General features: G+C 49.2%; 1 protein-coding gene across 3 annotated transcripts; it reads left to right on the top strand.

Annotated features, from left to right (window-relative positions):
- Positions 1-3,260: 3,260 nt before the first annotated feature.
- Positions 3,261-11,317, top strand: AP5S1 (adaptor related protein complex 5 subunit sigma 1). Of its 3 annotated transcripts, none has more exons than XM_066387316.1 (3): positions 3,261-3,406; positions 5,656-5,847; positions 10,155-11,317. In XM_066387316.1, the coding sequence occupies exons 2-3, from the start codon at positions 5,672-5,674 to the stop codon at positions 10,579-10,581; spliced, it is 603 nt and encodes a 200-aa protein (XP_066243413.1). In that variant the 5' UTR covers positions 3,261-3,406; positions 5,656-5,671; the 3' UTR covers positions 10,582-11,317. The 3 variants fall into 3 exon arrangements, with proteins under 3 accessions (XP_066243413.1, XP_066243411.1, XP_066243414.1); XM_066387314.1 differs by lacking the exon at positions 3,261-3,406 and adding an exon at positions 4,166-4,269 and having other exon boundaries at positions 10,155-11,315; XM_066387317.1 differs by lacking the exon at positions 3,261-3,406 and adding an exon at positions 4,489-4,603.
- Positions 11,318-13,066: the final 1,749 nt, after the last annotated feature.

Here is a 13,066-nt window from a genome sequence, read left to right as displayed (position 1 = left end):
TCAACAGCGTGTAAGCACAATTACAATATAAAATATTACAAATATTTTTATTATGCACTTATATTATAGTGTATTATTATTGCAATGAATAAAATGTTTCTTTTATTTATGATATTGTTTTCTTCAATTTATTTTTGTCCTTCTTGTCATGTAAAATAAGTTGGTCACCTTACACACAAGGCAATGTCATCTCTGAGCTGGCCCAGGGAATGGGAGAGGAATGAAGGAGAATGCTTGCCTGACTTTGGTCCCCTTAGGGCAACCAAATCTATTCAGTCTCAGTTGACCTGTGTTCTCAAAAAAGCAGATCCTCTCACTCTCTTAGTTTCCTGTTCTAATCTTTGAGAAATGACTAGATATCCTTATCCAGGAATCAATCAAAAAACCTACTGACTGAGGTTGACAGATTCCACCTAATTGTTCTTCCCACGCCCAGAAATAGGTGGTGGCTTGACTGTGGCCTGAAGGATCTCTGAAAGTCATTGATAAGGCTTTACAGCTGTTAATAACCAAAGAGGCTGTCCCAAGGAATGATCTCCCTGTCTCTGGAGGTGTGTAAGCAGGACTTGGGGTTTGGTCCTGATGTCTGGGAGAAGCAGAACTTTCCAAGCTGTCCATCAATATTTCAGGACCCTGCTGTGCTTGGATAAGTGGTAATGGAACCTGTTTTCCAAATTGAGTCAGTAACAGTCTCCAAGTGTGTCCTAGTGGTGGGTGCCAAGGAGAATCAGAAGAGACAAGCACCAGGCTGCCTGCCCCAATGGTGCAGGTCTCACCCTGACTTGAGTATAGAGCAGTGGAGGGTCGGGTGTAGGGAAGGGGCCAGTGTGAGGGTCTGTAGGCAACCTGCCCAACTCAGAAGACCACTGAGAAGAACAGGGTTGGGCGTGAGCCAGAGGGCAGGGAGGGAAACTGACACAAGGTGTGGCCACTAGCCCCATATGGGCAGGTGGGCCAGACCTCACATCCAGCCATCTATCTGCTTCCTTCAAGCTCCTTTAAAGTTTTTGTTATGCTTTATTTAATTTTCTTTTTCTTCCTTCTCTTGTCTCTCTCACATATACACCCTTCTATCCATATCCTACAAACCCACATCTGTACATATTAACTGTGGGCCTAACCTCGCCACATTATTTAGGATAACCAGTATAAAAGCCTTGCGCATGTGAACATGCACACACATTGCCTCCAACACACTTCGACTGTCCAGTTTGTTTTCAGGGAGGGCCTTATAACCCTGTGAAGCACAGGAAGTTTGGCCTGTCCGTCCCTCTGCCTCTGGATTAATAGCTGTCAACATTGATTGATTTGCTCAGTGCCAAGCTCCCTCCTGCCCGCTCACACGCTGCCTCACTTAGGAACGAGTTAGGCTGCATGTAACAGAAACCTCACAAAGCACAAATTAAAGTATGTGTTCCTCACTGTAAAGCCAGTGGTCAGGGCTGCCACCATCACAGCAGCCCAGCCAGTGCAGGTTCGCATTGGATTCGGACAGTCGGTAAAGAAACAATGGAGCCACAAACTGGTGGGCCATAGTCTTTAATCCTAGCTTGCACCCGGCAGGCAAGTAAAAACACACACTGGGCTCCAAAACCCACTCACATTCAGTGCTCACAAAGCCACTGACTTATCCGAGTTTCCTAGAATCAAAGGTTTCTAGCTCACCAGCCTTATTCTCCTCAGTTTCCCATCTCCTTCCTTATCCCAGATACAAACTCTGCACAAACTGGTATCTCACTCAGCACTCCGCCATCTTGGCTGCTTCTCCTGGCCACATGGCCTCTTTCTGCTCTCTGCTCTGCTCCCTCTGCTCTCTCATGCTAATCATCCCAGGAACCAAGAGAGCAAGCTCCCGCTCTGTCCCCATTTTATATTGTAGCTTCACAACCTCTAATCCAATATACAAAATAGGGAAGTCTCTAATACAAAGTCACTTCTCTGAGGCATGATTGGATTGTACCGCCCCACATCAAAAAGGGTGGGAAAGGCTTAATCCCAAAACCAAGCCCCAGGCTACAAGGATTCTCAACACACATTAATATCACCTGGGCGACGGCCTCCATCTTTAACAAAGTGAGCATAATACATTTTATCTGCCCAACACTCACTCAGCAAGAAGACTCTAGGCCTGACCTGTGGTGGCGCAGTGGATAAAGCGTCGACCTGGAAATGCTGAGGTTCACCGGTTCGAAACCCTGGGCTTGCCTGGTAAAGGCACATATGGGAGTTGATGCTTCCAGCTCCTCCCCCCCTTCTCTCTCTGTCTTTCCTCTCTCTCTCTCTGTCTCTCTCTCTCCTCTCTAAAAAAAAAAAAAGAAGAAGAAGAAGACTCTGTGGCATACACTGGCTGAGGGCTATAAAAAGTCAGGAATGGCAACTGAGTCTGCCCCTCTTATCTGGATACACCATCTGGGTGCCCCATGGCCCTCAACATAGTGGTTCAGGTCAGCTTCTCAATGCTGTTTCCTCCACGCACCTCACACAGGTTGGCCCCACAGTGGCCTGGGACTTGGACTGCACTCACTGCCTGAGGAGTGGACAGAGGCAGGAATACTGTGCTCCAGACGCCAGGTGGCCTCCAGCGACCAGAGCCATGTGCCAGTTCTCTGCTGTAATCAGCTGGCATACATGAGTCCTGGCTGAGAGCGATAGGAACAGGGGACCAGGAATTGAGCCAAAATGATCCCCAGACTTACGGCTGAGGCCCCATACTCTCTGAGCCTGCCCCTCCACATACAAAAATATTTCTATGTTGTACCTGTGCCCGCCCACATGCCCTGGCCAGCCCCTGGCTACCTCCTCTAGCCTCCCTTCAGTGGCCCCTTGCCCAGGTCCTATGGCCAGAAGGACCCTTGGAGGGCCCTAGTGCCAGCGTCCCTGCCCTGTTCGTCGTTCCTTCAGTCATCAAGAAGTGTGTTTGAGTTGGCTCCAGGCCTGCCTTGTGCACGGCTCTTGGGAGTGAGGCGAGGCGCCATAGCCAGGCTGAACCCCATGAGAGACCCACTACCGCAGGCAGACCCTGGGTGGAAAGGGGGCACTTGATAGCTAATGGACAGTTTATTATTTTTTTTAAATTTTTTTTATTTATTTATTCATTTTAGAGAGGAGAGAGAGAGAGTCCGAGAGAGAGAGACAGGGGGGAGGAGCTGACCAGGTAAACCCAGGGTTTCGAACCAGCGACCTCAGCATTTCCAGGTCGACGCTTTATCCACTGCGCCACCACAGTTGCTAATGGACAGTTTAGACAGGAAAACTTCTCCTAAGTTTTTGTCTGAGCACATTCTGAAGGGCAAAAAGGGGACGGAAGCGCCTTCCAGGCTGAGGGAATAAATAGCCAGTGCAAGGGTTCTGAGAAACAGAACACTGGGCCAGTCTGCGGAAGCTCCAGCATCTCACCTGCCAAGAGGTAAAGGAGTATGTGTGTTTGTGTGGGGGGTGGGGGGCACCCAGGGCAGGCTCTGAGACCCCAGACAGACCTTGCGAGGCCCCAAACACCTCTAGGCCAACCCCCCAGTTGGGGTTTATCCCCACTGCAGAGCTCTGGAAGCTGGCACCTGGTTGTGCCCCTTTCAGGTTTAAGGTATAAAAGTCTCTTCACTGTGCCTTTGATGGCAAGGAGGGAGCTTGTCAGAAGTGGGAGTGCGAAAGGAAAAACAGCCCACTAACTCCTGTGGACTTCACTGGGGCCCAACGAAGTGACTGACCTGCCGGGGACATGCAGCTGGGCTGGGACTCGAGTTTGAGTCGTTCTACTCTAGAGGGAGTCCTAGTCTTAATCTACTGCAGGAACTCACAACCCTGAATTCCTCCTCCAAACCGCGTAAATAGACGTATTTCCCTTAAAAGTCATAATTTCTGGGAATCGGCATTTTAACAGACGTCCCAATGATCCCTACGTATACTGGCCAGTTTGAGAACTCGGTCCTGCACGTTCAGGTCCCGGGAGCCTGACAAGACTGGTAGGAACCGCGGGACTCTGAACCCCGCCCTCTGGCGACGACTTGGCCACCCGGCCTCTTCCCGAAAATCCACAGGACGGGCCGCTGCGCCCCCTCGCGGCCGCCAGATCCGGTGGCCTAAACCCCGCTGGTTTGAGGCTTCGAGCAGGAACCCACCGTACCCGGTCCAGGAGTGACGGGCGTGCGCACGCCCCTTCGTGCACGCGCCCGCAACTCTTGTGCGCAGGCGCCTAGAGGCCAAGCAGCCGCCATTGCTCCCTGGCTGCCGACCGAAGTACCCTGTTAAAAGTCTGCGGGAGCAGAAGGAAGGGTAAGTACGACGCCTCGAGGACAGCGACTCAGGCCTGAAGGGGTAGCATACTCAAGGCGGTATGCTCTGCTTAGGCCTGACCGACTGGAGCAAGGAACTACAACCCCCAAAATGCACTGCGCTGCAGGGTTGCGCGAGGCAGTGACGTAAAGTCTTTGCTGCTACCATTTCTCTATGGGGGGGGGACGTGATGGGGAGGGCTGTTCGTTTTTCTTGTGGTTAGCGAGTCTCTGAAAGTCGGTGTCAGGTCGACTGACTCTGTTTCTGAAAGTGCCATCGCGAACCATCTTGTTTGACCAGTTTAAATCGACAATATATTTACACTTAACTACAGGTATCTGCATACTGTGTACCTGCTGCCTTTGAACCCTGGCTCTTTATTTTGAAATAATCTCAAACTTACAGAAACTCTTAAGAATTTTTTTTTTAACAAAGAACTTCTATATCCCCTTTTATAACTAAGTTAGTTGCAGATATGATGCCCCTTTACCTCTATGTTTAGAGGTATATCAGTGTGTGTTTTGTAGAAAGGACATTACCTATCATGCAAAATCAGGAAATACTGACTTTTTATTTATTTATTTTAATACAGGGACAGAGAGTCAGAGAGAGGGATAGATAGGGACAGACAGACAGGAATGGAGAGAGATGAGAAGCATCAATCATCAGTTTTTCCTTTTGACACCTTAGTTGTTCATTGATTGCTTTCTCATATGTGCCTTGACCATGGGCCTTCAGCAGATCGAGTAACCCCTTGCTCGAGCCAGCGACCTTGGGTCCAAGCTGGTGAGCTGTTTTTGCTCAAGCCAGATGAGCCCGCGCCCAAGCTGTCGACCTGGGGGTCTCTAAGCTGGGTCCTCTGCATCCCTGTCCGATGCTCTGTCCACTGTGCCACTGCCTGATCAGGCCAGGAAATACTGATTTAAACTATAATCTAACTTGTAGTCTGTATTTAACTGCTTCCAGTTGTCCTATTAATGCCCTTTATTGAAACTATCTTTTTCTTGGCCCAAAGTCCAGTCCAGGAACATACATTGCCTTTAGCTGTCTTGTTTCTTTAGTCACTGTCAACCTGGAGCAGCTCCTGAACTTCCTTTGACTCTCATGACTTTGACATTTTTTAATATTTCTGGCCAATTGTTTTGTAGAACTGAATTTGGGGTTGTCAGATTTCTTCACCATCAGACTGTTATGGGCAGAAACGATACTGACCAGCCTGTTATTCAGAGCCTGGGAGTGTGTTTTGGGTAGCCGAGAAGAACCCGCGACTGGCCACACCAGTCTTTAAACATAGTTCCAGACCTTGCAAGGCCAGATCTTTTCTGTGGTTGCCTCCCCTGTTGGGGTCTCACACTTACCTCACCCAGGTGTCTGGCTTCCCTGCAGCACTCACCCTGGAGCCATGGTCCATGCCTTCCTCATCCACACCTTGAGGGCCCCACAGGCTGAGGATACAGGCCTTTGCCGAGTGCTCTACTCCTGTGTCTTTGGTGCGGAGAATTCACCTGATGACCCACAACCACATGGTGCTGAGAGGGACAGGCTTCTTCGCAAGGAGCAGATTTTGGCGGTGGCCAGGTAACCACACATCCCAGTTCAGCCCCACACCTTCGTTGATCACATGCCTGATTGTGATAGGTTTTCTGGGGGTCACAGAGAAATGAGAAGACCAAGAATCAGAGAGGAAGTTTTCCAGTAGCATTTTCCAAAGAGTCTTTCACAGTTGTTCACAAGAGACACATGAAAAAGGTTAAAGAAAATAATAATGCTATTATTGTAGTTTTAGTTAACGTTGACTGAGCTTGAAATATGTACTAAGCATTTATGTTCTGAGCATTTCATGTATATGAATTCATTTAATCCTTGTAGCAGTCTTTTGAAGTAGGTACAGTTATACCCATCTTACAGGTAAATAAATGAGTGAACTGAGGTGTGGGGAGTGTAAGGAGCTTATCCTGCACAAGTTTATGTGGCTGGAAAGCAATAGAGCTGGGATTTGACTGTAAGCAGGCAAACATCAGGACAGATTAGACATGCTTTGCACTGCAGGACTTCTCAGGGCCTTCACTGTGCCTGTGGGCTTAATACATGTCTAAGTAGGAGAGAGAATATGGTACGTAGGAACTTTTTATGCTCAGAGCCTTTCAAAAGCTTGGGATCCAAAGAGTACAGTTTGGGAAACTGTTCCAGATGGGGTGGCTGGCCTTGTACCTTCCCATCTCAGATGGAGTCAGCAGGTACCAGTCTCTCCTGGTCTCTGCAGTCTGGCTGAGGGATTAACACTCTGGGGCAGCCCTGTGTCCGATTCCTGCCACCCCCTTGTTCCTGTGGGCCTCTGCCGCCTCCTGTGGCACGGAAGACCAAACAGATTCCTTTAAGAGCAGCCTGTGCAAGCCTTGGTGGGATTCAAATACTGTAACAGCCAGTTCTCTGCCCTGATAACAGTTTTAAGTATTAAAAAATGATATACCAGCCTGACCTGTGGTGGCGCAGTGGATAACGCGTCGACCTGGAAATGCTGAGGTTGCCGGTTCGAAACCCTGGGCTTGCCTGGTCAAGGCACATATGGGAGTTGATGCTTCCAGCTCCTCTCCCTTCTATCTCTCTGTCTCTCCCTCTCTGTCTCTGTCTCTCTCTCTCCTCTCTAAAAATGAATAAAAAAATTGTTTAAAAAAAATGATATATCAATAGGTAGTTTATTATTTCATGCATTTAAATAGGAACAATTGCCATGGCTGGTTGGCTCAGTGGTAGAGCGTTGGCCTGGTGTGCAGAAGTCCCGGGTTCGATTCCCGGCCAGGGCACACAGGAGAAGTGCCCATCTGCTTCACCACCCCTCCCCCTCTCCTTCCTCTCTGTCTCTCTCTTCCCCTCCCGCAGCCAAGGCTCCATTGGAGCAAAGTTGGCCTGGGCACTGAGGACGGCTCTATGGCCTCAGCCTCAGGCGCTAGAATGGCTCTGGTTGCAACAGAGCGATGCCCCAGATGGGCAGAGCATCGCCCCCTGGTGGGCATGCCGGGTGGATCCCAGTTGGGCTCATGCGGGAGTCTGTCTGACTGCCTTACCATTTCTTTCTTTTTTTTTTTATTAAATTTTTTTTTTTTTTTTTACAGAGGCAGAGATAGACAGGGACAGACAGGAACAGAGAGAGATGAGAAGCACAATCGTCAGTTTCTCGTTGCGCGTTGCGACTTCTTAGTTGTTCATTGATTGCTTTCTCACATGTGCCTTGACCGCGGGCCTTCAGCAGACCGAGTAACCCCCTGCTGGAGCCAGCGACCTTGGGTCTAAGCTGGTGAGCTCTTTGCTCAAGCCAGATGAGTCTGCGCTCAAGCTGGCGACCTCGGGGTCTCGAACCTGGGTCCTTCCGCATCCCAGTCCGACGCTCTATCCACTGCGCCACCACCTGGTCAGGCTAAAGATTTTTTATTTATTCATTTTTTTTAGAGAGGAGAGGGAGAGAGAGAGAGAGAGACAGAGAGGAGAGACAGAGAGAGAGAAAGGGGGGAGGAGCTGGAAGCATCAACTCCCATATGTGCCTTGACCAGGCAAGCCCAGGGTTTCGAACCGGCGACCTCAGCATTTCCAGGTCGATGCTTTATCCACTGCGCCACCACAGGTCAGGCCTGCCTCATCGTTTCCAACTTCAGAAAAATACAAAAAAAAAGAACAATAAAAAGGTACCATAAAACTAGATTATGTTATAAGGAAGAGTTGTCTTTTTAAAATATATATATATATATTCATTTTAGAGAAGAGAGAGAGAAAGACAAATAGAGAAGGGAAAGAGATGGGGGGAGGAGCAGGAAGCATCAACTCCCATATGTGCCTTGACCAGGCAAGCCCAGGGTTTTGAACCGGCGACCTTAGTGTTCCAGGTCAATGCTTTATCCACTGCGCCACCACAGGCCAGGCCTAAGAAAGAGTTTTATTTTTTTTATTTTTTTAAAGCATTTTAATTTTTTTTTAAATGTTTCCTTTATTTATTTATTTATTTATTTATAGAGACAGAGAGAGATTTAGAGAGAGGGATAGACAGGGACAGGCAGACAGGAACAGAGAGATGAGAAGCATCAATCATCAGTTTTTTGTTGCGACACCTTAGTTGTTCATCGATTGCTTTCTCATCTGTGCCTTGACCGCGGGCCTTCAGCAGACCGAGTAAACCCCTTGCTCGAGCCAGCGACCTTGGGTCCAAGCTGGTGAGCTTTTTGCTCAAACCAGGTGAGCCTGCGCTCAAGCTTGCGACCTCGGGGTCTCGAACCTGGGTCCTCTGCATCCCAGTCCGATGCTCTATCCACTGCGCCAGTGCCTGGTCAGGCGCATTTTAATTTTTTAATTAATTTATTTAGTGACAGAGACAGAGAGAGTCAGAGAGAGGGACAGACAGGAAGGGAGAAAGATGAGAAGCATTGATTCTTTGTTGTGGCACCTTAGTTTTCACTGATTGCTTTCTCATATGTGCCTTGACTGGGGGGCTACAGCAGACTGAGTGAGCCAGCAACCTTGGGCTCAAGCTGGTGAGCCTTGCTCAAACCAGATGAGCCTGCGCTCAAGCTGGCAACCTTGGTGTCTCGAACTTCTTGGGTCCTCCACATCCCAGTTCGACGCTCTATCCTTTGCACCACCGCCCGGTCAGGCACCTAAGAAAAAGTTTTAAGATATTAGTGAAAAAATATTAAATAATACCTGACAAAAAAACAATAAAACTGTTATTTTTAAATTTTTATTTTATTTTATTTATTTATTTATTCATTTTAGAGGGGAGAGGGAGAGACAGAGAGAGAGAAGGGGGGGAGGAGCTGGAAGCATCAACTCCCATATGTGCCTTGACCAGGCAAGCCCAGGATTTCGAACCGGCGACCTCAGCATTTCCAGGTCGACGCTTTATCCACTGCGCCACCACAGGTCAGGCAATAAAACTGTTATTTAAACTGTTTCCATTATTACTTCTTGATTGGCCTCCTCACTTGCAATTTTTTTACATATGGACGGAATGAACATTACTATAGGCACTTAGAATACACCGTTGTGCAGATGGAAAAAAGAGTAAGGAGCCTGACCTGTGGTGGCGCAGTGGATAAAGCATTGACCTGGAACGCTGAGGTCGCTGGTTCAAAACCCTGGGCTTGCCTGGTCAAGGCACATATGGGAGTTGATGCTTCCTGCTCCTCCCTTTCTCTCTCTCTCTCTCTCCTCTCTAAAATGAATAAATAAATAAAATCTTTAAAAAAAAAAGAGTAAGGAATGTAAATTTGTGATTTCCACATTGGACAGCTGCCCAGTTGCCCACGTTAGAGAGAACGCTGATTACAAGTGCCATTTCAGCAACTGGTTCACCAAACTAAAAAATTAGGTATCGATTCTGCCTAAGTGTTGTGAACTGGCTGAATCCCACCACTGTGTGCAAGGCCCAAAGTGGAGGTCAGTTCAGGAGGCATCAGAGAGTGCTTTCAAAAGCCTGAATGATCAAGTGAAGGTTTTTCTTTTCTATTTGGAGAGGGTTGCAGGATGGGATAAGGATGGCAAGTTTTGATGACACAGGTTGGGTGTGGCTTTTACACCACTTCTCACTGGTTGCTTTTCTTCATGTTGAGGAGGCCTCTGTGTAGCAGGTGGGTCAGGATCTTCTTCCCCTGGTGTCCTTTTCCAGCCCAAGCAGCTGTGTTCAGAATCTGCCTTCTCTTGGCCACACTGACTGAAATGATTTAGGGCCTGGAGGCGGGAGCCTGGATTTCTGTTCCAGCTCACACTCCCTTCTGTGGTGCAGGGCAGGTCATTTAGTCTCTAGGGCTCAGCTTCTCCATCTGAGATACGGGGATAATGGCAACTCCAAGGGTGGTCATGAGGATGACAGAAGTTGGTGACCTGCCCACTCTCCCCAGGCAGGTGGAATGCATGTGCCAGCTGCAGCAGCAGGCCTCTGGCCGGCCCCCTCCGGACCTGCAGCCCCAGTCCTCAGATGAGCCAGTGCTTCTACACGAGGCCCCACGAGGGGCCTTCCGCCTGGCGGCAGGGGACCCGTTCCGGGAACCTCGGACGGTGGTGTGGCTGGGAGTGCTCTCGTTAGGCTTTGCCCTGGTGCTGGATGCCCACGAGAACCTGCTGCTGGCCGAGGGCACGCTCCGGCTGCTGGCACGCCTCCTCCTCGACCACCTCCGACTGCTGGCCCCTGGCGCCAGTCTCCTGCTGCGGGCTGACCGAATCGAGGGCATCCTCACCCGCTTCCTGCCCCATGGTCAGCTGCTCTTCCTCAACGACCAGTTTGTCCAGGGTCTGGAGAAGGAATTCAGTGCTGCCTGGCCCCGTTGACCCCTCATTGGATGGACTTTTTGAGAGCGCAGGACGGAAGGACAAGGACGTGTGGACACACAGCCAGGTGAAACTCGGCCTCCACCTCCACCTCAGTCTGCTTCCTGCTCTGGTGTGCTGCCACCACCGGGACAGCTGGACACAGCTGTGGATGGGACAAGCTGGTGGAAAAGGGGAGAGGGCGGAAGGTGGAGGGGAGGAATCAGAACCCTCAGTGCCCAGAGCTGCTGCATGATTTATTCGGACTGCCACAGTGGGCCAGCCCTGCTTGTCCTTGACCGCTTTCTCCCATACCCAGCAACCAGCCCCATACCGTCCAGCAGCCCCTGCTGCTGGGGCAGTGAGGAGCAGCGGCCTGGGCTTGGCCTACCTCCTCCTCCCAAACCCGGAGTCCTCAGGGCAAGAGGAGTGAGACTCAGCTCCATCATGGTTCACATGATGTCAGTCATTCGAGGGGTTCTGTAGGTGCCTGTGGGCCCAGCCCGTGCCCACCAGACAGCCTCAAGATGAGCATGGGCTTCCCTCGTCTTCGGGGAGAGGTGTGTCAGGTGGGTGTAAGAAGCCTGGCCTGGATGACGTCATCTTTCTCATCTTGAATTAAAAGCACTGACTATATCATTTTGTCGTTGATCCCTGCAGGTCAGGAATCCCAGGTTGTGGTGGTTCTGTTCAGTGTTGCTTGTGTTGAAGGAGGAGAAACCAGTAGAATGCAGAGGAGAGGGGGCCTGCAATGTCTGGGGTCTTACACTCCAGCCCGTGACCTCAGTGTTCTGACTGAGGGAACAAGGGCAGATAGAAAAGTTTGAAAAATAACAAACCAAGGCTATGGACCTTGCTTGTTATCAGTTCCTGGAAATGAACTTGCAGCTCCAGTAATAAGAATGAGTGATAGGATTATCAAAGACAGACCCTCCAGCCTCCTCTCCCCTTCCCCTCCCTAAGACATGAAAGTCATGTCGGCCTGCAAACAAGGAAGTCATAGAACTCAGGCATTTGTCATGTGAAAGCTAACACTGTAAAGGATGTAAGAAATCTAACATATAAGATGTAAGAAATCTAACTTCGGGGAGTGTAAAGCCAGGGGCTGCCATTGTGGCCATTCACATGCAGGTTTGCATTTGATTCAGACAGGGTAATGAAACAATGGAGCCAAGAACTGGTGGGCCATTACCTTTAATCCTAGCTTGCACTCAGGGGGCGAGAAATACACACTGTGGGAAAACACTTCCCTTTCCATTCAGTGCTCCCAAAGCCACTGACTCATCCGAGTATTCCTAGAACCAAAGGTTTCTACCTCACCAGCCTTATTCACCTCTGTTCTCCATCTCCTCCTCTCTGCACAAACTGCACAAACTGGCTTCTCCTTCAGCACTCGCCATCTTGGCTGCTTCTCCTCTGCAATGTTAATTTCAGGAACAGAGAGAGAGGGAGAGCTCCTGGTCTCCCTTATTTTATAGTGTAGAAATTAAAGTCTTTAAGCCAATATACAAATAAGGAAGTCTCTGATACAAAGCCACTTATCTGAGGCATAAATGAGATTCCTCATAAGAGTGCACCACCCCATATCATGCAACAATCGGGTGTGGGGAAAAGCTTAGTGTTGAGAAGATCTTAGTATTAAAAGGGTGGGAAAGACTTAGTCTTAAAACTAAGCCTTAGACTATAACAGGGTTCAGGAACCTTTTTGGCCAAGAGAGCTATGTACACCACATATTTTAAAATATAATTCCGTGAAAGCCATACAACGACCCGTGTACATTTCACATTATCCAATAAAAATTTGGTGTCCCGGAGGACAGCTGTGATTGGCTCCAGCCACTCGCAACCACAAACAGCGGTAGGAAATGAATGGATTGTAATACATGCGAATGTTTTATTTTTTATTTTTTTTTAATTTTTAATTTTTATTTTTTACAGAGAGAATGAGTCAGAGAAAGGGATAGACAGGGACAGACAGACAGGAATGGAGAGATGAGAAGCATAAATCATTAGTTTTTCGTTGCGCGTTGCAACACCTTAGTTGTTCATTGTTGCCTTCTCATATGTGCCTTGACCGTGGGGCTATAGCAGACTGAGTAACCCCTTGCTGGAGCCAGCGACCTTGGGCTCAAGCTGGTGGAATTTTGCTCAAACCAGATGGGCCCGCGCTCAAGTTGGCGACCTCGGGGGTCTCGAACCTGGGTCCTCTGCATCCCAGTCCGATGCTCTATCCACTGCGCCACCGCCTGGTCAGGCAATGTTTTATATTTTTAATGTTATTATTTTTTTTATTAAAGATTTGTCGGCCCTGGCTGGTTGGCTCAGTGGTAGAGCGTCGGCCTGGCGTGAAGAAGTCCCAGGTTTGATTCCCAGCCAGGGCACACAGGAGAAGCGCCCATCTGCTTCTCTACCCCTCTCCCTCTCCTTCCTCTCTGCCTCTCTCTTCCCCTCCCGCAGCTGAGCCTCCATTGGAGCAAAGATGGCCCGGGCGCTGGGGATGGCTCCT

This window comes from Saccopteryx leptura, chromosome 5 (genome assembly GCF_036850995.1).
Source record: "Saccopteryx leptura isolate mSacLep1 chromosome 5, mSacLep1_pri_phased_curated, whole genome shotgun sequence".
Taxonomy (NCBI): domain Eukaryota; kingdom Metazoa; phylum Chordata; class Mammalia; order Chiroptera; family Emballonuridae; genus Saccopteryx; species Saccopteryx leptura.
The sequence above is the reverse complement of the archived record's forward strand: the minus strand, read 5'-3'. Positions and strand labels throughout refer to the sequence as shown.